General features: G+C 32.9%; 4 protein-coding genes and 1 long non-coding RNA gene across 6 annotated transcripts in view; 1 reads left to right on the top strand and 4 right to left on the bottom strand.

Annotated features, from left to right (window-relative positions):
- Window positions 1–26837, bottom strand: part of LOC134260144 (uncharacterized) — a 93673-nt gene that overhangs the window by 23770 nt on the left and 43066 nt on the right. The gene's annotated exons all lie outside the window — the stretch shown is intronic.
- Window positions 137–5219, top strand: LOC134260152 (uncharacterized). The gene is made up of 2 exons (XR_009990480.1): window positions 137–1593; window positions 1720–5219. It is a non-coding gene; the product is annotated as an uncharacterized LOC134260152 (long non-coding RNA).
- Window positions 14723–15609, bottom strand: LOC134260143 (uncharacterized). Its single transcript, XM_062742727.1, has 3 exons — window positions 15390–15609; window positions 15107–15247; window positions 14723–14970 (listed from the first exon to the last, which is right to left on the bottom strand). The coding sequence occupies exons 1-3, from the start codon at window positions 15595–15597 to the stop codon at window positions 14780–14782; spliced, it is 540 nt and encodes a 179-aa protein (XP_062598711.1). The 5' UTR covers window positions 15598–15609; the 3' UTR covers window positions 14723–14779.
- LOC134260140 (zinc finger MYM-type protein 3-like) lies at window positions 20021–21625 on the bottom strand. The gene is made up of 2 exons (XM_062742723.1): window positions 20671–21625; window positions 20021–20580 (listed from the first exon to the last, which is right to left on the bottom strand). The coding sequence occupies exons 1-2, from the start codon at window positions 21623–21625 to the stop codon at window positions 20021–20023; spliced, it is 1515 nt and encodes a 504-aa protein (XP_062598707.1).
- Window positions 24318–26120, bottom strand: LOC134260142 (zinc finger MYM-type protein 3-like). Its single transcript, XM_062742726.1, has 2 exons — window positions 25029–26120; window positions 24318–24938 (listed from the first exon to the last, which is right to left on the bottom strand). The coding sequence occupies exons 1-2, from the start codon at window positions 25981–25983 to the stop codon at window positions 24379–24381; spliced, it is 1515 nt and encodes a 504-aa protein (XP_062598710.1). The 5' UTR covers window positions 25984–26120; the 3' UTR covers window positions 24318–24378.

Genomic DNA, 26837 nt, shown 5'->3' with positions numbered 1-26837 from the left:
TTTAATATTGCAATCAATGTCAATTATATTTTCAATATATTGTTTCACTTGTACAATGTGCAGTAGAAACTTCGGTAATGTTTTCTATATTTCTTTTAAAATATTAAAGTACTATTTTCAACAGTACTATTTTCAATTTAGTATGAACATTAAGAATATGTTTAAGATACCTGTGAAAACATTCAATATATTGTTGCAATATTGGTGGAAACATTCAGTATAATTTCGATTAGTTTTGTTTTGTTTTTTGTGAATGTTTAAGGTTTTGATGGAAACATTCAGTGTAATGATTAAAAGTTTTCCTGGAAATTAAGTATTTTATTTCAAAATTTTGGGAACACATTCAGTTCAATGTACCATTGTTTTTGTGCAAACATTCAGTATAATGTTTTAAAGTTTTTGAAGATACATTCAGTATGCTTCATTGTCTTTGTGACAACATTCATTGTAAATAATATTTCAAAGTTTTTGTCTTAAACATTCAGTATAATGTTTCAAAGTTTGTGTCGAAACGTTCATTATGATATTTCAAGTTTTGTGGAAACATTAAGTATAATGTTTCAAGTTTTTGTGGAAACATTCAGTATAATGTTTCAAGTTTTTTTTGTGTAAGCATTTAGTTTAATGTTTCAAGATTTTGTGGAGGCATTCAGTATAAAGTTTCAAAGTTGATGTTAAAACATTCAGTTTATTGTGTCAAGTTTGTTTTGGAAACATTCAGTATAATGTTTCGAGTTTTTGTGGAAACATTCAGTATAATGTTTTTTGGTTTTTTGTGGAAAAATTCAGTATATTGTTTCAAATGTAATGTGTAAGCATTCAGTATAAAGTTTCAAGTTTGTTTTGGAAACATTTAATAGAATGTTTCAAAGTTTTTGTGAAAAATATTCAGTATCATGTTTCATAGTCATGTATTAGTGTTTGTGGAAACATTCAGTACAATGTGTCAAAGTTTATGTTTAAACAGTCAGTATAATGTTTAAATTCTGTTTTGGAAACATTCAGTACAATGTGTCAAAGTTTATGTTGAAACAGTTAGTATAATGTTTGAATTCTGTTGGAAACATTCAGTATAATGTTTCAAGTTTTTATGGAAACATTCAGTATAATGTTTCGAAGGTTTTTTGGAAAACATTCAGTATAACGTTTCAAAGGTTTTGTGGAAACATTCAGTATAAGGTTTCAAGTCTTTGTTTAAACATTCAATATAATGTTTCAAAGTTTTGTGGAAGCATTCAGTATAATGTTTCAAGTTTTGATGGAAACATGCAGTTTGATGTTTCAAAGTTTTTGTGGAAACATTCAATATAATGTTTCAAAGGTTTTGTGAAAACATTCAGTATAATGTTTCAAATGTTTTATGGAAACATTCTGTATAATGTTTCAAAGGTTTTGTGGAAGCATTAAGTATAATGTTTCAAGTTTTGATGGAAACATGCAGTTTGATGCTTCAAAATTTATTGTGGAAACATTCAGTATAATGTTTCAAAAGTTTTTTGAAAACATTCAGTATAATGTTTCAAATGTTTTATGGAAACATTCTGTATAATGTTTCAAAATTTTTGTGGAAACATTCAGTATAATGTTTCAAAGGTTTTGTGGAACATTCAGTATAATGTTTCAAGTAGTGTAGGTGGAAACATTCAGTATAATGTTTCATATTTTATGTTTATAATGTTTCAAATGTTTTATGGAAACATTCAGTATAATGTTTCAAAGGTTTTGTGGAAACATTCAGTATAATGTTTCAAGTCTTTGAGGAAACATTCAGTATAATGTTTCAAAGGTTTGTGGAAACATTCAGTATAATGTTTCATAGTGTTTGTGGAAGCATTCGGTATAATATTTAAAGCTTGTTTCAGAAACATACAGTATAATGTTTCAAACTTTTTATGGAAACATTCAGTATAATGTTTCAAAGGTTTTGTGGAAACATTCAGTATAATGTTTCATAGTCACGTATTAGTGTTTGTGGAAACATTCAGTATAATGTTTCATAGTTTGGTATAATGTTTAAAGTTTGTTGTAAAAACATGCAGTATAATGTTTCAAATTTTTTATGGAAAAATTTAGTGAATGTTTCAATGGTTTTGTGGAAACATTCAGTATATAGTTTCAAAAGGATTTTGGAAATATTCAGTATAATATTCATAGTGTTTGTGGAAACATTTAGTATAATGTTAATCATATCAGTAGAAACATTTTGTTTCATATTTCAATTTGATGAGGAAAGAACTTTCAGTATTATGAGAAACTTAAATAGATATTTCAATAATTCTTTTCATGCTGTACATGTAGCATGTCATCAAGACTGTTCTGAAAAGCTCAATGTAAATTGTTTCTCATTTTGTTTGGGTTCCAGTATCTAAATATTCGTAGGCTTTAGTAGTGCATTACACTCATACACTATTTACCATGGTATTCTGTTACTTGTAGCAGTACATCGATGCCAAGGGCCAACCTGAACTATAAAGGGATCAACACCTAACCTCAGTACCAACCAAGGCACATAATGGAGAGGCAATGTACCCTACAAATTTCAGATGGCGGAAATTGTGCATTATTGGAACGTCATCCCAGCTGCAAAATTGTTCAACAAAAATCCTAAAGGAACAAATGCCCCCAATGACCTAATCACAGTGTCATGGAAAATCTTGGTCCCAAAAATAAAAATGCTGAAACAGTGCTCTCAAATGGAACCTAAATGCGGATATATGATCAAGCGATCAACAAGGTCATTCAAGAAATTTAGACCCTGTTGTTTGTGGAATAAAGACAAGGGAAGTCACGTTTATTATATACATGTACCAATTCTGCGAGTTCAAGAAACCGCGACTGTGTCAGACGAGGAGAAAACGTGAAAATTAAAACCGTGAAATTAATCCCCTATACAGTATTCTGGACATGATGTCAGCTTCATAGTAAACTGTTGGAAAATGATGCCACCAAAGATTGAAACCCACACCATCAGGAAGGGCAAGCTACACACTTAAAATGCTCAAGCTCCTCTTATGGATTCTATGTTGATATCTGTGTTGAATGGCAAATATCATTTTCTCCAACATGTACTGCCAAGGAACATCATATATAGAGTAGTCAGCACCTGTCATTCATCTAATGTGTAAATAAGATTTGGCAATGTATTAGCTTCTTATGTAACATTAATTGTTCTATCATTAATTTTGTAAATCTGGTCATTAGTCCAGTAAAGTGTTTATCAAATATTCCACAATGTATATCCTCTATAGTCATCAACTCTGTATAACTCAGCTCAATTTTAATGTCTTCATAATCGGCAATGTATTAGCTTCTTATGTAACATTAATTGTTCTATCATTAATTTTGTAAATCTGGTCATTAGTCCAGTAAAGTGTTTATCAAATATTCCACAATGTACATCCTCTATAGTCATCAACTCTATATAACTCAGCTCAGTTTTAATGTCTTCATAATCGGCTTACTAATATCAATGAGTTCAGCATTGAAACTTGCCTGCATAGTCTTTGAGCTACATGTAAGATGACGGCTACTCATTTAAATTGTATGTTGAAATCTGCCCGCATAGACTTGAGTTAAGATACATAGTTCAGCAGAGAGCTGCTTATGTAAATTGTGCTTCAAAATCTGCTTGCATAGTCTTGAGTTAAGATACATTAGTTCAGCGGATAGCTGCTCATGTGAATTGTGCTGCAAACTCTGCTTGCATAGTCTTGAGTTAAGACACATGAGTTCAGAGGATAGCTCCTCATGTAAATTGTTTGTTACAATCTGCTTGCATAGTCGAGAGTTAAGATACATGACTTCAGCGGATAGCTGCTCATGTAAATTGTATAATAAAATCTGGCTTGCATAGTCTTGAGTTAAGATACATGGCTTCAGCGCATTGCTGCTCATGTAAATTGTGTGTTAAAATCTGCTTGCATAGTCTTAGCTCAAGATACATGAATTCAGCGGTTAGCTGCTCATGTAAATTGTATGTTAAAAACTCTGCCTGCATTGTCTTGAGGTTAGATTAAGACCTACCTAATTTTACATATATACTAAACATTCCTTGCAGTGATTTTGGCTTCTCTTGATCCACAATTGAACAGCTAACAGGTGAATGTTAATGTCTTTGTTGCATCAGTACTTGTTATTTGTCAAGAACACCTAGTCTAAAATGTATGTGATATCATATGAACTTCAACTTCAATGTTGTTTTATATATTTTTAAAAAAAAAATACTTCAAAAAATGCTGTAAATTTCAGTATTTTTACTATTTTTATAAAAATGTTTTCTTTTGATTTTTCTCCTTGTTTGGCGTCAACCCCTCACTGATTGAGGGCTTGTGGCGCAATTGTTTGGACGCCTCCAAGGATTTACTCATTTATGTTATATTTTATGCATATTTACATGTACTCTGATATGTTCACTGCATGTAAATTTCTAGTCAGTCTCAGGGGGATCACACTTGTACCTTTCACCTGTGTACATGTAACCTGTATTGTTTAATATTAGATGATCCCCCTTAATGATTTGTTATACATTTTACGATATGTCATTGAATAAAATGACATATTCGACAAAACTGCATATCTGTATTTGGTTGTTTTTCACTGCACTTTCAGGCTGATATTTCTTATAGGAGGCATAAAACAATATTATCACAGATAATTCAATTTATGCCGCTTTGAGAAATATATTATATTTTACACCTAAGGATAATTCTGCATATCCCTGCGCAGTCTGCAGGATATGCGCCCTTATCGCAGCGCAATTATCATAGAACCTTTCATTGCGAAATCGCACCTTATTTTGCTTGACAGAGTTATCCAATCAAAATCCTTGATTTTGTTGCGCCATTTTTGTTAGCCTGGCAGTGCATTGAAGAAAAAAACCCACCACCCACCCTTTTTGGGGTTTTTGGTTTTATATTATTTTGCATTTTAGTCCAGATTTGTATTTTTCTAACTAACTTGTCATATGTTTCTTGATTGGCTCAATTGTTTGAAAGCCCCCAAAGATTTAATCATTTATGTTATATTTTATGCATATTTACATGTACTCTGATATGTTCACTGCATGTAAATTTCTAGTCAGTCTCAGGGGGATCACACTTGTACCTTTCACCTGTGTACATGTAACCTGTATTGTTTAATATTAGATGATCCCCCTTAATGATTTGTTATACATTTTACTATATGTCATTGAATAAAATGACATATTCGACAAAACTGCATATCTGTGTTTGGTTGTTTTTCACTGCACTTAAAGGCTGATATTTCTCATAGGAGACATAAATAATATCGCAAGCTACCCACAGCCCTGCATTCGACTTTCTCTTAAAGTCACCTTTAATGTCTTCAAAATAAACCCAGTAAGGTGAAGCAAATCCTATGATATGAAGAACCAATGCAAGTGTTTGAAGAACAGATCCGATGATGAAAAATTTCGAGACGTCCCCACACAACGCCATCTTCGAATACGACTGCTGTAATCTATGTATAAATGATGAAACATGCTTTTTATACGTTATACGAGGGTCATTCAAAAAGTTCGTAGACTTTTGTCATAACTTTTTTATTTAACGTCATATTTAAACCAAAATTGGTACATATATTTTAACAACAGATTCAAATATTTTGAGCAAAGAAATTGGAATATATCTTGATGTTTGTCAAAATTATCAAAGATTTAAGACAGCAAAAAACGGGGTCACGGAGCAGGGTCAAAATTGAGTTATTGACTGATTATTCACTTTTCATATCTATAGCCATACCTCTTTAAAATTGTCCTTAAATGAAATAAAATTTATATACTTAAATTTACTATTGTTTCATTTCTTCAAAAGCAAAAAGTTAATGTAATACATTGCTTTGTTTAAAAGATATCCATTTCTTTAGACAGATAGTCTTGATTTCAAAAAGCAAAAAATCATGACGTTGAAGGACGTCACGGAGCAGCGAGTAGCAATATAATTTTGTTTTGCATTTGGAAACTTTTAAAACAAACTCCGAAAATGCTGGAGAGACCAGGAAAAATACATAAAATGAGCCGTGTATTTGTTTATAATAAATCAGACATTTTTTGAGGGGTAAAGACTTTAAATTTGGCGATGGGCATTCTGCAAAAAAACAGATTATAGTTCAAAATCTTTTCAAAAGAGTTAGTAACGTCATGAAACGTGATGAACACTTCACTGTTGCGGAACCTGTAAGAGCAGAGTTACATGGTAAAGGATTTAAAAACATTGACAATCTTATTCAAATTATACTCAAATTATTGATAGCATACTAGGTGTCAAGTGTTGTGGAAACGTTTAAATGAATGAGGAATACGATACGAACCATGTATAAAATGAAAAGGCACTGTGAGTTTGAGAAATGTTCTTTAACGTTGTTTTTGACTTTACACTGTTTTTGACCGTGCTCCGTGGCGACAAAACATGTTACATTTAAAATTGTCTAGTATGAGTTCCGTTTAATCAAATAGAATGATACTTCAGATTTAAAAATGTACTGATATTAAGATTTGTAAAATTAATGTGACGATAAGGAACATTGTCTACGTATTTTTTGAATGACCCTCGTATGTATGACGTTATTTCATGTAACTTGCAGATGGATATACATAAATGCATGTCTTACAAATCCAGAAATTTTATATTTCCTGTTTTATAATTTAGACATTTCGTTATGATTATCTTCTGAAAAATGTTAAATTTTCATATTAAATTTTTATTATAACATGAGCTTCAAAAATCACACATTCAAAACAAACCAAACATTTATTTGAATAAAAAACCTTTTAAATTAATAGTTTTCCTTATTACATTACTATCTATAAAATAGAAAAAGCTGATAATTTTTTTTTACCAAGTAAGTATATTTTTCAAGGAAATAAAGTATACAACTATGCAAGGTACTGGCAAACAAGTTGATTAAGAAGATATAAACAATCTCGTTATAAACCTACTTTTCTTAAATTCTATGATGGATACTATGATTTTTTAAATCACAATTTCAGACAATTATGCACACTGAATATCTACGGATTTTCTGTTTGTTCAATCATTACAAGGAGAACACGTGGAAGATGCTTACTTCTTCATTATACCTTATCCCTCTGTAATATTTCTGGAGGTCCATGTTTACTCTGCTTCTAAATCGTATAGTTTCAATTATTTTTTGAGAGTGATTAGAGTATGTTATCACCAGATTTCATTTGTAAAAGAAAGAGCCACTTATACAGATGAAACAATTTTATTGAGTATTCAATACCTTTGCAAATAGTGGACAATTTTTAAAATGATTTTTGAAACTTTTATCTTCAGTGTTCAATATTTTCTGTTGCATGACATATGTCTATATAATTTCAAGATTATTATACATTCTCCCATCCATATGCTGGCACTATTCGAGATTGTATTATTCAGAAAATCATTTGATAAAAATAAAACACATTACAAAGAAATAAACAAAAGAAGAAAAAGAAGAAATACAAACAACACACTAGAAAACACTCAGGCACGTAGCATGGGGCCTGACCCCCACTTTTTTCCCAACCTTACTTTTACTATTAGAAATGTTGATTGAAAGGCTGGTACCCCCGCACCATATACTACTTTGTCAGTTAAGTCAAAAAAAATTTCTTTGGCTGCCCCCCCCCCTTTCAAAACGATGCTACGTGACTGACACTGAAGCCAATCTAAACAACAGATAAAAAGAGAAAAAAAAATTAATGTATCAAAAGCAATTAGTGGGGAAAACAATACACTAGATTAAAGTAATTAAGGGGTCTTTGACATTAAAATAGCTTCAATAAAAGTATATTGTAGGACTAGATATAAAACCGATTTTACAACCGTCATGCCGTGTCTTCCATTAAATCTCAAGGTGCGTATCAGCTTGTATAATGAGCTGATAAAAATACTTAAAACTTAAAGCTATTTATCTGAATAAATATGCTGGGATTGTCTGTGGTGATTATTTGCTGAAATACGGAATTTGCTGAGGTTTTGCTGATATCTTTTTTAAATATTTATTAAATCTCTAATTTTTTTCACATTATATCATTTTTTAAAAATATAATAATAGAATTTTTTTTATTATCGAAAACACATTTATAAAAGCAAATTTAATTGATTTGGTGAATAATAATAAAAATAGTGATTTACAATAAATAATTGAAAAACTATTATTAGATATTTTATTCTTTAAAGACATAAAGAGTGCAGTCTATTTCATATTTGGTCTTGGAAACTTTTAAAACTGAATAAAACTTGTAAAGAAGAATACGTCAGATTAGTTTTCCTAATTCAGCAGCACTGGGGTATATAAACCTCCGCATCATAAGAATTGACTGATTTTACCCCGTCATTTCAGTGTGTAGTAGAAAGCTGTGCTTTGTCAACTTCCACTATCTGTATTATTTATGAGTTTTTTCACCGAGCTCTACATTATATGAGTAATGATGGTCTAACCTTTGAAGAATTAATTTAAGTACACTTGCATGCATGTAAATCCATACAAATGATAGTCATTTTTTCTTTCTTAAATTAAATATTTAGTAATTAACTTCTTACCTTCTTGTGAAAGCTCACGAAGAGATGCTAGAGTAGTAGAGTAGCACAATAGTGACGAAAAGACACCGGAAATATCCAGGAGAAGTTCTATATATGCAAAATCTGACCAGAAGTCATTTATCTTCTTTAATTAAGAAGTTCATATACATGTAACGTTTACTAAATCAACTATTAAATTGGTTCAAATGGAGAAGATCAATGTGAAATTTACAACTAACCTTAATTATAATTTGTGTCTGTAGTTATCTTATCGCTTTCCTTCATCCCATTTTTTGAAAATGAAATCTACAAATTATTTTCTTTGTATTTGATAAACTTTTTAACTTATCAATTAAAGAGCAAATAAAATTTAAAAGATTTGAAAAGGTCCTGATTTCTGTGAAGAACGAAGAACAGGTCAAATACTTTCAATACAATAAAAGTATCTTATAATTTTGACAATAGGTCACTTTATTTAGAATATTTTTTTAATTCATTTTTGCATTTGTCCAAAAATGAGTGTTTTTTTTTTTTTTTTTTTTTTTAAATATTTCCATTCCTTGTAGTCATATATTTTGAATAATTCCTTCCATAAGTTTAAAATAGTTATAATTGCAATTTTATTATCCTTATGAAATCCAAAGGAATATATATAGCTTTGATTTATTCCAAAGGAAAAAGTGTATTGACATGCATAATATGAGCCATTTATCTATCATTTTCAGATTTGATTATTTTGAAGAGTATATTGTTTTTGCTAACTTCATTAGAATTTTCAAAGCCTATTCGTTAATTTCAAAAGTGTACCGTTACAATATAATGTGTGTATTGATCTATCAATTTAAATTTTTAAATAAGCAACAATCTTTTAATCAGTAAATATTTTAAACTAAATGTTGCTTTATCGACTTTTATCAATTTGTTAATAGGTGTTTTTGGATAAGTTTGTGTAAATATTATATAATTGTTATTGCAGTCGTTTTAAGACAAGAGACATGAACTTTACGGAAATACCCAGTGGTGTTTTTAGAAAATATAGGATATGACCTGGTACGATGTTTACATTTGATCAGTTGTGGGTTTGGCTAAATTTACTTTAATAAGACAGTTTTGTGTAGTTGTATACATGTTCGAACATATTGAAATTGTTACCGAGTTAAAACAGATACTTTATTTTATCTTTGTTCAACTAGTAATTTTATTTCGATCATGAAAATAATCATGTCCCATTTTCTGAAAATTTTCTCAAAATTAAGAACCACACTGAGAGATATTTGTGAGACAAATGAAAAAAAAAGAATTCCTGAGGATCAAACTCATTAGTCTGAAATACATTCATCTGATTATGTTCATACAGGTCTAGTTTTGTAATTTTAAAAAGTGGACTGTTGTAATTAATGTGTATGTTGTTCTATCAATTTGATACAATCTGTTAAGCAATAAATCTTAAGAACTAAATGTTCTTATTTCAAATTGTTAAAAAGAGGTTTAATTTTTTTGAAAGTGATGTAAAATTGCGATTAAAGTGTTTTTTGACGAAAAACATAGCGCAGGGGCGGATCCAGCAATTTTTGAAAGGGGGGGTTTCAGGGTTGTGTCCCTCTAACCCCCTCCCCCCTTACACACTCTCAGGCAAAGATTCACACACACATGTATGGAAAAATATAAGATTGTGGAAAATAATATCTTCGTTCTACGTCCTTTTTTCTTTGAAAAAGGTACCCCCAGTCCGTATAAAAAAAATCAATACATTTAAAACTACTGAAGCCTTATAATTGAATGGATTTGCAGCATTTCCGAAGAGTAGAATGAATTTTCTTAAAGAATTTGAAAATCCTTTTTGGGTTGGGTGTAAAACAAATTTTAGTTCCTTCATGAGATTTAGTTTTAAAAAATGACACCTTCTTGTATATAGCTAACACAGCCAAATTAAGATCGCGGGAATCTAATATCAAATTTAACCTCGCATGTTACATATCATATGATATATAAAAATAAGTAGAATGTTTTCTACCATTCACTCATAAAAAGTAATGGTGAAGGTGAATTTAAAAACTAAATGTGTGAGAATCTATCTATTCAATACATATTAAGGTTAGACGTACAAATGCTTATTCTCGGGAAACGTTTTATCCCCCTTCTTTCTCTCTCTTTTTCCACTTGGCAAAAAATAAAGGGGGGGTTCCAACCCCCGGAACCCCCCCTCTGGATCCGCCGATGTAGCGGAAATACTCAGGAAAGATTTTAGATAATGTAGGATGTGATTAGATACGATCTATGCATTTTATCATTTGTGGGCTTGGATGAAATAACTTGTATAAGGACAGTCATGTGTGATTGCATACACGTTGCATACACATTGAATCGTTCCAAAATTAACACAGATATTCTAATTTGTCTTTGTGCAGTTAGTAATATTATATCTCTCATAAAAATATATATGTCCCATTTTCTGAAAACGCAACCTTGCTGAGAGACATTTATGATATAAAAAAAGTCAAACGAGCATGAGAGAAATTTTGTTTAATTCAGTAGAAGATAAAAATGGGTAATTTGCATCGTTATACCTAAAAAAAATTGTGTAATATTTTAAATGATTTCTTTGCTTTTCAATAATCCAACAATTCCTGTGTTCTTGTGTAAAATGAGTTTAGTCGTCCCCTTCGATTAATTTGGTTTGTATGGTTCTTGGGTCCGACAAAACGACGCAGGATTTTCGAACCCAGTCAATAAATAAATTTAAGTTTACTTAAAATTTTTTATTGTAATCAATAAGTGTCCTCCTTGAATGTGAAAGTCTGAAATACTGTATAGCTGTGCTTTGTAATGGTAATTTTGTTCCATGTCTTGCCGTGGTAGGAGAGGCAGAGATTGACCAATCAAAATCTAACAAATGAAATTCTGACCATGCGGTGCGTTACTCTGCCTTTTCTCCCATCTACATCCTTGGAGGACGGACGTTGTTTCAAAGTTTGTTATTTATTTTATCAAGATTTTGGTGAGTAAAATTATTTCATTATGTCTTCTATGAGTAAAACTTCAGTTGTCATTCTTGGACACTCAATTGTGCGTCGTTTTCATGAATTCTTGAAATATGGTGACATTAGGTATTCTGCAAGCCTTGGTCTTGGAGAAACGCATTCCGTTTTGTACAGGGGTGTGGGTGGAAGAAAGGTTCGTGATGTAATATCTAAGGATATGGAGAGCGTGTTTGCTTTAGGTCCAGATGTAGTTGTTCTAATGATTGGGGAGAACGATATTAGTCCTAGTACCGACGCTACCTTGTTAGCTGCAGAAATTGAATCTGTGGTATCGGTAATGCATCGCCGCTATAAAGTTGCAAAAATAATTGTTTGTAAATTATTGCCACGATTTGGTGTTCGTTTTGGGTACAATAATATTGCAGACAAAGTAAACGCAATATTGAGAGATGCATTGCCAGCACTGGGTTACTGCGTATTTTGGAAACATGGGAATTATTTCGTTTCTCCCCGTGAAGGAGACTGCAGTCGTAAATTTGTTCACGACGGAGTTCATCTGAACAGTCAGGGGAATGTTCATTTATATAGGAGTATAAGGGGAGCTTTAATTTCAGCGAGAAAATAGATATATTCTAAGTCATAAAAGTTTGTCACCATGTTGTTACTTATATTGTTCGTCAATTTTTCAGACAGATATTCTTTGAAATTATACAACATTTTGTTATTTTATATACAGTACGATAGGCACTTAGGATGTCTAATAATGTATACCAGTATTAACAGATTTATCTTTTTTTCTGTGAGGAAAATTCGGTTGGAAAAAGTATCAGCAAATTTGTTTGTTTTGTTGTTAGTTTAATTTTTACAGTACTTTAGGCAGATCCTAAGTACAAGTTTCAGGCAGTTTTTTGTACTTGCCAAGTTTCAACCCATTTGGGTTTTTTCATTTTAGTTTCGGCTTTTACCATGCAGACGGCGATTTTTTCCATCGTTTTTTATTTGATATCTAGGAATGTATTTTAAAGCATTCCAGATTTATCCTTTTTCTGTGAAGTAAATTCGTTGGAAGAATGTCTGCCAATTAGTTTGTTTCGATATTAGTTGATTACTAAAATATTGTGAATTTTTACAGTACTTTAGGCAAGTCCTAAGTACAAGTTTCAGGCAGTCTTTTGTACTTGCCAAGTTTGTACCCACGGTTGAAAAGCGGGAGGATATATAGTAATCGGGATGTCCGTCTGTCCGTCCGTCTGTTACGCTTTGGAGTACTCATCTCTTAGTCGCAACTCTATTTATACCACTGAATGAAATTGATGAGACTTTCAGAGAATCTTTATCATATAATGTCATTATGCATCTCCTATTTTACTTTTTTGACAATACACATATTTTGGGTTTCTCATAGCAAAACATGGACACTGCCATAATGATTATATTCATTAAGGGGTTAGTTTTTCATTTAGTGAGCTCATTTTTCACAGTAAGGCATATTTATGCCACCATATCAAAATAAAGAAAATTGCAGTTGGATTATTAAATTTCGGGGGGGGGGGGGGGGGGGGGGTTCTTGTTAAGAATTTAGTTTGGCTAACACTACACTTTCCTCCTTCAAACTTTGTGATTAAGCTTATACAGAAAAGCTGAAATCACACATTATATCAATATATTATTTTAAGCAATAGAAAGTTAGACATGATTTGCTGATAGTTATTTTTAGCTGATAAATTCTATCATGGTTATTTTTATCCGATATATTATATCATGGTTCACTGTTTATATTTTTGGAATTCAGTAGGAGGGTACGGAAGCCCATTGGTGCCACGTGCGAAAAATATTTTATCTGGCGGCCGCCACAAAATTATGTGGCGGTCGCCACTTATTATTTGGCGGCCGCCACTTATATATCTGGCGGCCGCCACTTCATATATGGCGGCCGCCACATAATTTATATTGTGGCCGCCACATAGTTTTTCTGGCGGCCGCCACATATTTTTCTGGCGGCCGCTATATAATATCTGGCAGCCGCCACATATTTTTCTTGCGGCCGCTATATAATATCTGGCGGCCGCCAAATAATTTATCTGGCAGCCGCTATATAACATCTGGCGGCCGCCACTTATTTAACTGGCGGCCGCCACTTATATATCTTGCGGCCGCTACATAATATTTGGCGGCCGCCACATAATTTATATGGCGGCCGCCAGATAACACCTGGCTTCCTAAATCGCTCGCATGTTTTAATGTGTGGTTTAAGAGGTGGATACAGTGTAAAAATTATAATAGCAACATCAATCAACCAAACTTGTAAGAGATTTATTATGAACCAACACTCCAATCCACACTTCTAATAGATATGTTTTTGCATAGAGCAGATTAATATTTGATTTGAATTATGCAAGTATTTGTAGAGTGTTTCGATTATTAAGAAGCCTCATCAAGGGTCACGGACATAAATCATGGTGTTTGCTGTACGCTATGATTGGTTGAGAATTAAATGAAGTTTTGCATTTTGGATTTCCAAGAATGGTGTTCCAATATTTCAGAATTCGTTTTTTATCATTTACTTTTTTATCAATAAGCAGCGGTTTTGTCAACATCCATCTTCTTAACCCAATAACACTCACCTTTTGCAAAATAATTTATGTGGCGGCCGCCATATAAATTAAGTGGCGGCCGCCAGATATATATGTGGCGGCCGCCAAATAATAAGTAGCGGCCGCCAGATATATATGTGGCGGCCGCCAGATAAAATATTTTTCATACGTGGCACCAACGGGCTTCCGTAGGAGGAGGAGATGGCTGGAAGGTTTCAAGACAATGGAGGGTCGTTCATACTAATTATACTTTTGGAAACGTCACTTCCGGTATTTATCATTCAGAAACTAAAATTTCTTTAAAGCCTTATACTTTCCTTATTTTACATGCAATTTCGTTCAAAATTTAGGAATACATTTTGGGTTGTTTTTTTTTTGGGGGGGGGGGGGGGCATTCCTATGCTTAAAGTAATCATTGTTATTCAAATGAATAAGCCATGGCTGTAAAGTGTACGTAAAGTGTGTGATTAAAGTTTTGTCCAAATAGACGAAGATTGTGACATATGGTTTCAATGCTCTTATTCAAATGGTTTAACGACACATCAAATATTCTTAACATTTTTCAAACTCAAAAAAATACTTTCTAAAAAAATCCTGATATTAATATAATGATAATTGAGTTCTTCTTTTAACTAAAGCAGACTTCAATTCACGTTTTTTCTCAGCGCCCAACAATTGACGTGTAGGAAGATCTCTTTGCTATGTCGATGATCATACAAATCCCAGCAATAGCCGAGAGAACGATGGAAACTGCACAGAAAGCAAAGGCAAAACTGAATTTGAAAAAAATGTTTTTCCCCCATTCGTGGTATTTTTCTGCAAAAACTGCAATGGACACAATGTTGCACACAGCTGAAACAAAACAGATGTTTTGTTAAACTAAAATTCTATTTGACTTTTATCCTAATAGAAAAAAACCCCGAAAGGTCTACATGAAAAACAAAGACCTGTGGTATCTATCTTGATTGTAATATAAATATATATATACCGCTTATAAAGGAGAAGATGATTGCCATGATCAACACCAACACTCTGTCATTTAAACGTATCTTTAGGATGGCAGAAACAAGAGCAATGGCCGACGTGAAAATCCCTAGCAACCCAAATGCTCGAACTGCTTTAACCCAATCTACATCAAGAAATGCACGGAAATTAAAAAAAATATATATATTTATGAAATTCTTGAATTTTAAAAAAAATGATTAATTGCTTTGTAGCATATTTATCAATTATCTTCATAGAATATCATTTTTTAATTTATCAATTGTTACCTTCAACATCCGGATACTCAGAACATCTACTTGATTTGATGAGTGTTGAAGAATAACAAAATTTCCAGAGACCACAATTGTAATTCCCCTCACTGGTCTCACCATAAATCCAATATGGCGCAGCCACGCCTATAACGTCTAGTATTAGGGCCGTGAGCAGGAATAAGCAGCCAAATACGTAGAAGACGGAATTGCCTCCACATGACATTTTAGTGTTTTATATTACCCTGTTATTAAGAAAAAAATAATGTAAAATACATGCTTCATTCATTTAACTTATTTAGAGTAAATAATTGCTTTAAGTATTTTCACCATATTACATGTGTTTCCCAAAACCCTGTAAAAAGTACATGTATTACCCAGGCTTACATATAGAAATTAAAGACAGACATTTCCATATTCTGTATTTTTTTTACTTGTATTCAAAGCCAAATAAAAAAGGCTTTTGTATAAACCAAAAAGTACTATATGACAAAAAATAGAACATTGAAACTGTTAATTTTTCAAGTAATAAACAATAAAATAACAAATGAATGTAAATGAATAGTTGAATAGTAAAGAAAAATTACCTTTAGGTCGTTCTATAAAATATTCATTCACCCTCTTGAATGGAGTAAAAATGATTATTTTTTAATGTCACAGGTTTTATATATTTCCTGGCGTAAAACACTTATTTAAGTATGCTCAGTATCACACGTGATGTTAATATTCTTTTCTTTATAAATTATATTGTTGACAAAAATCAATTCATATATGTATTACTCACTCAAAAAAAATTGGACAGTTTACAGCGAGTGACTTGTAAAAACCAGTCTGTATTTAAATAATTTAGAAAAAAAATTGGAAGTCAATACAGAAATCGGAGACATTCACACCCCCCCCCCCCTTCCTCACCTTGGAATTCTAAAACAACAATGTAGATAATTATTGTTTATCCTTATGACAATGTATTTTGATCATCATAACGGCTGTAAAATTTGATAAACAGAAATTGTACATCTTTTTTTCAATCCCACAAATTATACACCTTTATAAAATTAGAAATTAATGGCATGTTTTACACGTCTTGTGTTGCAAATTAAATAAAAAGTAAACAAAAATACATTGGTGAATGTATAAGGGTGGCATAAGAGTTTTAAATTTTCAACGATCAATCGGCAAATGAGGATATGAATTCAATATAAGCTACAATTCTTAATTTTGTGGTTAACATTAACATATATATGGAAGCGCAATAGTACAAACCAAAAATAAGTAAAAGCAACCTTATTAAATAAAGAAAGAATAGAATATATATATACATGTATATACATGTATGTAATAAAATTAAAAAAGAAAGAGTTAATGCATTAGCGTCTGAAGCAAAGTGAAAGTGGGGAGGGGGGTAATTAAGAGAGAAAAATATTAAAACCTATAGAAAAAATTGACAAGTTGGGGGATAATGTTGGTAAGATTGATTTTTTTTAATACCAACTTTTTTTTCATAAGCGGGGAGGGGAGGCTTTCGATCAACCCCTTACCTACCCACCCACCCCACCCCCACGCCCGAATGAAATGGTAATGACTTGGAAGTAATATTTAGTTTTTTATTAGGGGAAAGTGTTTTACTCATAATTGTCCATATGTAAAGCATGTGTGTATGACACCTTTTTAACAACTTATTTATGATTATGCTAATATATTTCTAGTGTTCACATTGTCTCTTGAACACATTACAGGAAATTCATGCTTATCATTTGAGTTCCGTATTTCATATTATGAAAAAACATCATGCGATTTCAGAATGATATTATTTTAGCAAAGAAATCATGTGATTTCAGAATATCATCTCATGGAGAAATGTGATTAACTGTATATAATGCTTTATTTATTATTTAACAGAGGCCTTTTTATGCACAAACATATAAATAAGCGTTAAATATCTAATCCATGACGTCATACATGTAACTGTTGTTAAAATACTTTGAGAATGTAAACATAACGTTTCTTGGAAGATATGGTGCTCAGTTATTTTTAAAAAATTGTTTGATTGCCCTTTCCCGACCGACTGACTAGTAATGGTCCGGCTGAAAACTATATTTTTAACCTACAGGAAGCAATATTCTTTTAACGTACTCTGGAAAATAGAAAATAGAATTTAGAAAAATTAGCATTGAAATGTTCTAAGAAAAAAATACACGTAATATTTTCAGATTGAGTCGGGAGAGGATAAACAAACATTATTCTAAAGTTGGTCTTATATTCAAAGCAAATAAACTCAGTAGATCTGTCATGAAGTTTTGTTATTAACTACTAAAGGTTTAAGAAATGAGGTGAACCCTCAATTTCTTAAAGAATTCCTTGCTCCCCGTGCATTGAAGAAAGATGATGGTCACAGATATCTTGATCTAATCCAAGTATAAAAACCCATTTCACCACCTCTTGGAATACAACTGCCAACCTGACGGCATTTCCTAGAGGGAGTTTGTTCGTTACACCGATGAGTAAATTGTGTGAATAAGGGTTATATATAAGGTTTTTTTTTCAGATTCAACGATTGAATATTTGCAAAAAAAAAACATGAATTCAATAATATTTAATTCATCTATTTTTGTTGGTGCTGTACCAGAGTAAAAAAAAACTAATATTGTAAATGTTTACATTGAGGGAAAGTTACTCATATTCATTTTATAAAGCATGTGATACTGACGTTCGATTTCTAAACAACGTGTTTATTATAATGCGGAAATAGTTCTAGTGTTCAAATTACAGTATAACCCAGCTGTTCATTGGACATAAAATTCCCTAATTCATAAGTACACGAAAAAACATCATGCTATTTCATAATGATAAAATTAAGGAAAGTGGTCATATGTGATTTCAGTATATGACTCACGGAAAAATGCGTTAAATGGTTTATAATGCTCTATCTATTATTTGACAAAGGTCTGTTAAAATATAAGAAGAAAAATATACTTGCGTATCCAAAAAAAGAGTTTATCTCTTTCTTACAAATCACACATTTGATATAATTATATTTCTGGTTCTCATTACATCTTGCTTTCTGTTATTGTATCTACACACATAAGAAATATGTCTATTAATGATTTATTCCACTTACATTTACTAAATATATTTTATGTATTAGTACACTGTTGATTTTACTTGTGCAAAATTTTTCACTGGAGTTTAACAGGTCTGGACGATTTCTAAATATGGAAGTCAAGAACGATAACTGAAAGTTGCTATAAATATACAACATGTACACGTAATTATTTTTCTGTCCAATCAGACAACAGCATTTTTACACATCCCAAAACATATTTTCAAAGAACAAAGAGATAACACGTGCTTTTGTTTTTTTCCTCAAAAAGATTTTTTTAACGAAAAACCTTTAGAAGTAAGATTAAAACTTTTGAAGAATACGGTATTCCACACATATTTACCGTGAACAACATTGACATTTTTATCTCGATAACGAAATAAAAAATAATGCATGATACAATGTAATTGTTTACGGAGGAATAAATCACACTAGCAAATTCTTATCAAGTTCAATTATGAAATTTACAAGAATAAACTATATGTTGGAATATAATTTTGCTTAGCCGTCCGATTTTCATCGATGATGCTTGAATTCCATGTCTATAGATCCATATGGAACGCCACAGCTGCCTGAAGGTCAATTTTTGATGATATGCAGTTGTTAAATCATTATATGATGTGGTTATATCATTATATGATGTTGTTAAAACATTATATGATGTGGTTAAATCATTATATGATGTTGTTAAAACATTATATGATGTGGTTAAATCATTATATGATGTGCCTATATCATTATATGATGTTGTTAAAACATTATATGATGTGGTTAAAATATTATATGATGTGGTTAAATCATTATATGATGTGGCTATATCATTATATGATGTTGTTAAATCATTATATGATGTTGTAAAATTATTATATGATGTGTAAAAATCTTTATATGATGTGGCTATATCATTATATGATGTTGTTAGAACATTATATGATGTGGTTAAGTGATTATGTGCGCTTGTGTATTCCTTATATGATGTGGCTATATCATTATATGCAGTGGTTACATCATTATATGCAGTGGTTACATCATTATATGATGTGGTTTTCTCATTATATGATGTGGCTACATCATTATATGGTGTGGTCACATCATTATATGATGTTGTATTTTTATATGATGTTGTTGTATGAGTCATTACCACTGAGGGCAGTTGTACCTGTAACCCAATACGACATTTAAAATTGTCTTTGGAATGTAGGCCAATTTACCCCTCCACTCTCAGATCTCGCTAACCCTTATCTGTCATTGAGTCCCTTCTAGGCCTGCTAATGAGCTTTGTATCATGGATGCGGTATTTTCCCTTTGAAGTTGCCTAAATGTTAAATCCAGTTAAAATGAAAGGGGTTGGAGCTTAAGTATGCGTTAACTTCCAATGCGATAACTTGTTATTGCACACTTTTAAAATAAAGACAAAGTGCTAAAAAACATTTTAATTTTTTTTTCACAAACCAACAAAAAAAAAAAAGGTTGACACATGTACTGTCATGTATGATTTAAACCAAATTTTTAAATTTTTCTGCATTAAGCCATGTCACAAGCGTTTGTCTCAAAAATTGAACGAAATTTTACAGTTTTCAAACTGAAACTTGTTGGTCAAATCCGCCATTGCCCTGTTGTCGATTTGTTTAGACGAATTGCTGCTAGAGGCCATAGACTGCAAACTCTCACAGACTTTTTCCAGCGTATTTTCAGCACACATAGGTTCTTGGTTATCATTTTCGTCATACGGTGTTTCCATTTTCATTGCTTTCGGCGCGGGTGGATCAAGTATTTTACTGACATTCTCTGCTACCTCTGGACATGATCGTTTGTACTTCCGCACTGCTCGCTCCGACCTATGTCCGGTTCGCTCCATGATCGCCTGTTCATCCATTCCAGCGCTGTACAACTGGCTAGCACAGGTGCGCTTTCCACTGTGGTTAGTAAAGTTTCCAACCAGACCCCCCTTTTTGCAGATGATTTTCATGAAGGTTTTAATCTTATTAACACCAACAACTTGTGCACCATATCGAATAGGGTTCCCTGCAAGTGGACGTCTGTAAAACTCTCCCTCGTTTCCAAGTGCATCAAGGTACTGATGAAAATAGTCGGCTATGCATCGATCTCCTTAAAACAAAATAACAAAAATAAATTTATATTCATCAATTTAGGTTGTAGTAATGTAAACAAAATCAATCTAAAGGAAAAATACCGTACCTGGTTGACAATAGTGCCGAATGTCTTTACTTTGCAGAGATAGATGGGCAAGTCCTCCCTTAAAAGTCTTGTTTGAACCGCCGCAAAAGTGGATGTATTTACCTCGCCCATCCTCACCAATCGTGACGTTTGCACATGTCAAGTCTCTATGCTCATCAAATCCCCGCAACCCGAATAATTTACACATGTAAAAAAACACTGTATACTGTAGCGTTTCCGCGGACTTGTTTCCCAGTACTTCTCTTTCCCAAAGCAGTTCTTCGTCTTCTTGAGTTATTGGATCTGCCTGTTTGACTTTAGTTCCCAGTCCTTTAGACAAGAGGGATTTCATTTGAGCATCCAGCGTTTTTCTAAACTCTGCAAATTTCAAGTCTGAAAAGAAATTAATGTCATGTCTCTTGTTGTCTCGTAAATACCTTAACAATCCACAAACTAGATAGTAGACCGACTTAGGTGGGTATTCACTTCCGTCCTTCTTCCGTGCGTCGCATACAAAATGTGTCAATGAATAACTCATAGTAGAAACATCCATGTGTAGAAGTTCCGGTACTGCAAGTTCAAAAGGCAGATTTTTGCTTTTTTCTTGGCGCCACTTTTCGAAAACCCCAAATGCCCAACGAGTATTTCTGTTTGTATTTTGATTTTCTTGACTAGAAATCAGCTTCTCAATTTCGTAATCAGAAATTCCCCCGAAACGCTTGGTCGACTCATCGCTGTTCGTTTCACTGAATCTATCGGTGGCACCTCCGTCCATGCCGTCCAAATTAAAATCCCCAAACAGATCGAGGTCCAGTGCATTCGCGCCTGTCGGGTTAATGTCAAAGTGGTTCATACCATCAATGAGTTCCTCTTCTTTTTCAATGGCATCACATATCTGTGATAGAGTGAAATCATCCTCGGCTATTGCTAAAAAGTCAATCTCATCAAAATTGATGGTGCCGATTTTGTCGTCCATTTTCTCTCGCTGTTATACTGGAAATGTCGTCTGCACACGAGTTGCGCTATACCACAATGCTTTGCGACGGTGGGCGGAGTTTATCAAGAAAATTCTAGACTTTTCTAGATATTAACTTGTTTCCGCTGCACTAACGCTATATAAGGAATGTAGGCGGAGTTATCCATGATACAAGTTATTTATAGAACAGTTACTCGTAATAACTTAATTTATCGTACATCCACATTGGCCGAGACTCGTTGCTGCGCAACTCGTCCCGCCCTAATGTGGATGTACGATAAATTAAGTTATTACTCGTAAACTGTTCTCTAAATATCACTTAATAATTCCTGTTTCCCATATTCGTAAGAATAGATTTATAGCATAGGTTGATAAAAAAGTTACATACAGACTTGATCGCATGCTTATTTTAAATTTGCTCATTTGTGTGATATTGTCTGCATAAACAAAGTATAAAATATCGCAAAAATTCCAATTGATCATTTTGTTAATTTAATAAGTTTTTGAAATACATTGTACATCTGTTTCATTTTAAATTAATGAGTTCCCCAGGAGTTACTGGAGATTGAGATGCACCTGTAACCTTATCTTGGTGAAAGCCAATTTAGCCCGATCTCTGAGTCTCCTAATACTGGGTTAACATGTTGACATTTATGTAATGGCAATATGTAATGCAACGGCTAGAGACAAGGAAGGGGTTTTAAGAATGGAGTCTGGAGTTGAATCAGATTTTGAATGGTTTATGTATTATGCCCCATTGGTCAGATAGATTTTGAAGTCTAACATCAAAATCATATAAAAATGAAATTCTTAAATGAAAACAAGAAATCGTACTTCCAATTTTGCTGAAAGATAAGTTTAGCGCTACTTGTTGAACCTCCAGTCCATAAGTTATATAATGCCGTTTAAAACAAAGCTATCTCCCAAACTCAGCAAACTTGGGTTTTATTTCACATTTTTAATTTAGTAAAATGTCTACTCCAAGTATGTCCAGCATTGATTCTGTATTAGAAGAATTGAAATTACAATATCCTACTGGCTGATTTCTGAGATCTGAGAGTTGAGGGGTAAATTGGCCTACATTCCAAAGACAATTTTAAATGTCGTATTGGGTTACAGGCACATTCCATTTCATTTTACTGCCCTCAGTGGTAATGACTCATACAACAACATCATATCAAAATACAACATCATATAATGATGTGACCACACCATATAATGATGTAGCAACATCATATAATGAGAAAACCACATCATATAATGATGTAACCACTGCATATAATGATGTAACCACTGCATATAATGATTTCACAACATCATATAATGGAATCACACAAGCGCACATAATCACTTAACCACATCATATAATGTTCTAACAACATCATATAATGATATAGCCACATCATATAAAGATTTTTCCACATCATATAATAATTTTACCACATCATATAATGATTTTACTACATCATATAATGTTTTAACAACATCATATAATGATTTAACAACATCATATAATAATAAAGCCACATCATATAATGATTTAACAACATCATATAATGATTTAACAACATCATATAATGATATAACCACATCATATAATGTTTTAACCACATCATATAATGATTTAACAACTGCATATCATCAAAAATTGACCTTAAGGCAGCTGTGGCGTTCCATAGATCCACTTGACACTTGTAAGTGTTTATGTATGGACTACACATAGTTTTTAAATATCACGGGTTTCTATGGAACGCCACAGCTGCCTTAAGGTCAATTTTTGATGATATGCAGTTGTTAAATCATTATATGATGTGGTTATATCATTATATGATGTTGTTAAAACATTATATGATGTGGTTAAATCATTATATGATGTTGCTAAAACATTATATGATGTGGTTAAATCATTATATGATGTGCCTATATCATTATATGATGTTGTTAAAACATTATATGATGTGGTTAAAATATTATATGATGTGGTTAAATCATTATATGATGTGGCTATATCATTATATGATGTTGTTAAATCATTATATGATGTTGTAAAATTATTATATGATGTGTAAAAATCTTTATATGATGTGGCTATATCATTATATGATGTTGTTAGAACATTATATGATGTGGTTAAGTGATTATGTGCGCTTGTGTATTCCTTATATGATGTGGCTATATCATTATATGCAGTGGTTACATCATTATATGCAGTGGTTACATCATTATATGATGTGGTTTTCTCATTATATGATGTGGCTACATCATTATATGGTGTGGTCACATCATTATATGATGTTGTATTTTTATATGATGTTGTTGTATGAGTCATTACCACTGAGGGCAGTAAAATGAAATGGAATGTGCCTGTAACCCAATACGACATTTAAAATTGTCTTTGGAATGTAGGCCAATTTACCCCTCCACTCTCAGATCTCGCTAACCCTTATCTGTCATTGAGTCCCTTCTAGGCCTGCTAATGAGCTTTGTATCATGGATGCGGTATTTTCCCTTTGAAGTTGCCTAAATGTTAAATCCAGTTAAAATGAAAGGGGGTGGAGCTTAAGTATGCGTTAACTTCCAATGCGATAACTTGTTATTGCACACTTTTAAAATAAAGACAAAGTGCTAAAAAACATTTTAATTTCTTTTTCACAAACCAACAAAAAAAAAAAGGTTGACACATGTACTGTCATGTATGATTTAAACCAAATTTTTAAATTTTTCTGCATTAAGCCATGTCACAAGCGTTTGTCTCAAAAATTGAACGAAATTTTACAGTTTTCAAACTGAAACTTGTTGGTCAAATCCGCCATTGCCCTGTTGTCGATTTGTTTAGACGAATTGCTGCTAGAGGCCATAGACTGCAAACTCTCACAGACTTTTTCCAGCGTATTTTCAGCACACATAGGTTCTTGGTTATCATTTTCGTCATACGGTGTTTCCATTTTCATTGCTTTCGGCGCGGGTGGATCAAGTATTTTACTGACATTCTCTGCTACCTCTGGACATGATCGTTTGTACTTCCGCACTGCTCGCTCCGACCTATGTCCGGTTCGCTCCATGATCGCCTGTTCATCCATTCCAGTGCTGTACAACTGGCTAGCACAGGTGCGCTTTCCACTGTGGTTAGTAAAGTTTCCAACGAGACCCCCCTTTTTGCAGATGATTTTCATGAAGGTTTTAATCTTATTAACACCAACAACTTGTGCACCATATCGAATAGGGTTCCCTGCAAGTGGACGTCTGTAAAACTCTCCCTCGTTTCCAAGTGCATCAAGGTACTGATGAAAATAGTCGGCTATGCATCGATCTCCTTAAAACAAAATAACAAAAATAAATTTATATTCATCAATTTAGTTTGTAGTAATGTAAACAAAATCAATCTAAAGGAAAAATACCGTACCTGGTTGACAATAGTGCCGAATGTCTTTACTTTGCAGAGATAGATGGGCAAGTCCTCCCTTAAAAGTCTTGTTTGAACCGCCGCAAAAGTGGATGTATTTACCTCGCCCATCCTCACCAATCGTGACGTTTGCACATGTCAAGTCTCTATGCTCATCAAATCCCCGCAACCCGAATAATTTACACATGTAAAAAAACACTGTATACTGTAGCGTTTCCGCGGACTTGTTTCCCAGTACTTCTCTTTCCCAAAGCAGTTCTTCGTCTTCTTGAGTTATTGGATCTGCCTGTTTGACTTTAGTTCCCAGTCCTTTAGACAAGAGGGATTTCATTTGAGCATCCAGCGTTTTTCTAAACTCTGCAAATTTCAAGTCTGAAAAGAAATTAATGTCATGTCTCTTGTTGTCTCGTAAATACCTTAACAGTCCACAAACTAGATAGTAGACCGACTTAGGTGGGTATTCACTTCCGTCCTTCTTCCGTGCGTCGCATACAAAATGTGTCAATGAATAACTCATAGTAGAAACATCCATGTGTAGAAGTTCCGGTACTGCAAGTTCAAAAGGCAGATTTTTGCTTTTTTCTTGGCGCCACTTTTCGAAAACCCCAAATGCCCAACGAGTATTTCTGTTTGTATTTTGATTTTCTTGACTAGAAATCAGCTTCTCAATTTCGTAATCAGAAATTCCCCCGAAACGCTTGGTCGACTCATCGCTGTTCGTTTCACTGAATCTATCGGTGGCACCTCCGTCCATGCCGTCCAAATTAAAATCCCCAAACAGATCGAGGTCCAGTGCATTCGCGCCTGTCGGGTTAATGTCAAAGTGGTTCATACCATCAATGAGTTCCTCTTCTTTTTCAATGGCATCACATATCTGTGATAGAGTGAAATCATCCTCGGTTATTGCTAAAAAGTCAATCTCATCAAAATTGATGGTGCCGATTTTGTCGTCCATTTTCTCTCGCTGTTATACTGGAAATGTCGTCTGCACACGAGTTGCGCTATACCACAATGCTTTGTGACGGTGGGCGGAGTTTATCAAGAAAATTCTAGACTTTTCTAGATATTAACTTGTTTCCGCTGCACTAACGCTATATAAGGAATGTAGGCGGAGTTATCCATGATACAAGTTATTTATAGAACAGTTACTCGTAATAACTTAATTTATCGTACATCCACATTGGCCGAGACTCGTTGCTGCGCAACTCGTCCCGCCCTAATGTGGATGTACGATAAATTAAGTTATTACTCGTAAACTGTTCTCTAAATATCACTTAATAATTCCTGCTTCCCATATTCGTAAGAATAGATTTATAGCATAGGTTGATAAAAAAGTTACATACAGACTTGATCGCATGCTTATTTTAAATTTGCTCATTTGTGTGATATTGTCTGCATAAACAAAGTATAAAATATCCCAAAAATTCCAATTGATCATTTTGTTAATTTAATAAGTTTTTGAAATACATTGTACATCTGTTTCATTTTAAATTAATGAGTTCCCCAGGAGTTACTGGAGATTGAGATGCACCTGTAACCTTATCTTGGTGAAAGCCAATTTAGCCCGATCTCTGAGTCTCCTAATACTGGGTTAACATGTTGACATTTATGTAATGGCAATATGTAATGCAACGGCTAGAGACAAGGAAGGGGTTTTAAGAATGGAGTCTGGAGTTGAATCAGATTTTGAATGGTTTATGTATTATGCCCCATTGGTCAGATAGATTTTGAAGTCTAACATCAAAATCATATAAAAATGAAATTCTTAAATGAAAACAAGAAATCGTACTTCCAATTTTGCTGAAAGAT

The sequence above is a fragment of the Saccostrea cucullata genome, unplaced genomic scaffold (genome assembly GCF_032062105.1).
Source record: "Saccostrea cucullata isolate Sc308-1 unplaced genomic scaffold, CSIRO_AGI_Scuc_v1 ctg1941, whole genome shotgun sequence".
NCBI lineage: Eukaryota > Metazoa > Mollusca > Bivalvia > Ostreida > Ostreidae > Saccostrea > Saccostrea cuccullata.
This window is presented reverse-complemented; position numbering and strand designations above follow the sequence as displayed.

Bases quoted from the DNA above. Each gene is read 5' to 3' on its own strand.
- LOC134260142 (XM_062742726.1), bottom strand. From the start codon at position 25,983: ATGGACGACAAAATCGGCACCATCAATTTTGATGAGATTGACTTTTTA. The intron at 24,939-25,028 runs GTACGGTATTTT...TTTTGTTTTAAG, and splicing joins TCGGCACTATTGTCAACCAG to GAGATCGATGCATAGCCGAC.
- LOC134260140 (XM_062742723.1), bottom strand. From the start codon at position 21,625: ATGGACGACAAAATCGGCACCATCAATTTTGATGAGATTGACTTTTTA. The intron at 20,581-20,670 runs GTACGGTATTTT...TTTTGTTTTAAG, and splicing joins TCGGCACTATTGTCAACCAG to GAGATCGATGCATAGCCGAC.
- LOC134260143 (XM_062742727.1), bottom strand. From the start codon at position 15,597: ATGTCATGTGGAGGCAATTCCGTCTTCTACGTATTTGGCTGCTTATTC. The intron at 15,248-15,389 runs GTAACAATTGAT...TTCTTGATGTAG, and splicing joins TGAGTATCCGGATGTTGAAG to ATTGGGTTAAAGCAGTTCGA. The intron at 14,971-15,106 runs GTATATATATAT...GTTTTGTTTCAG, and splicing joins CATCTTCTCCTTTATAAGCG to CTGTGTGCAACATTGTGTCC.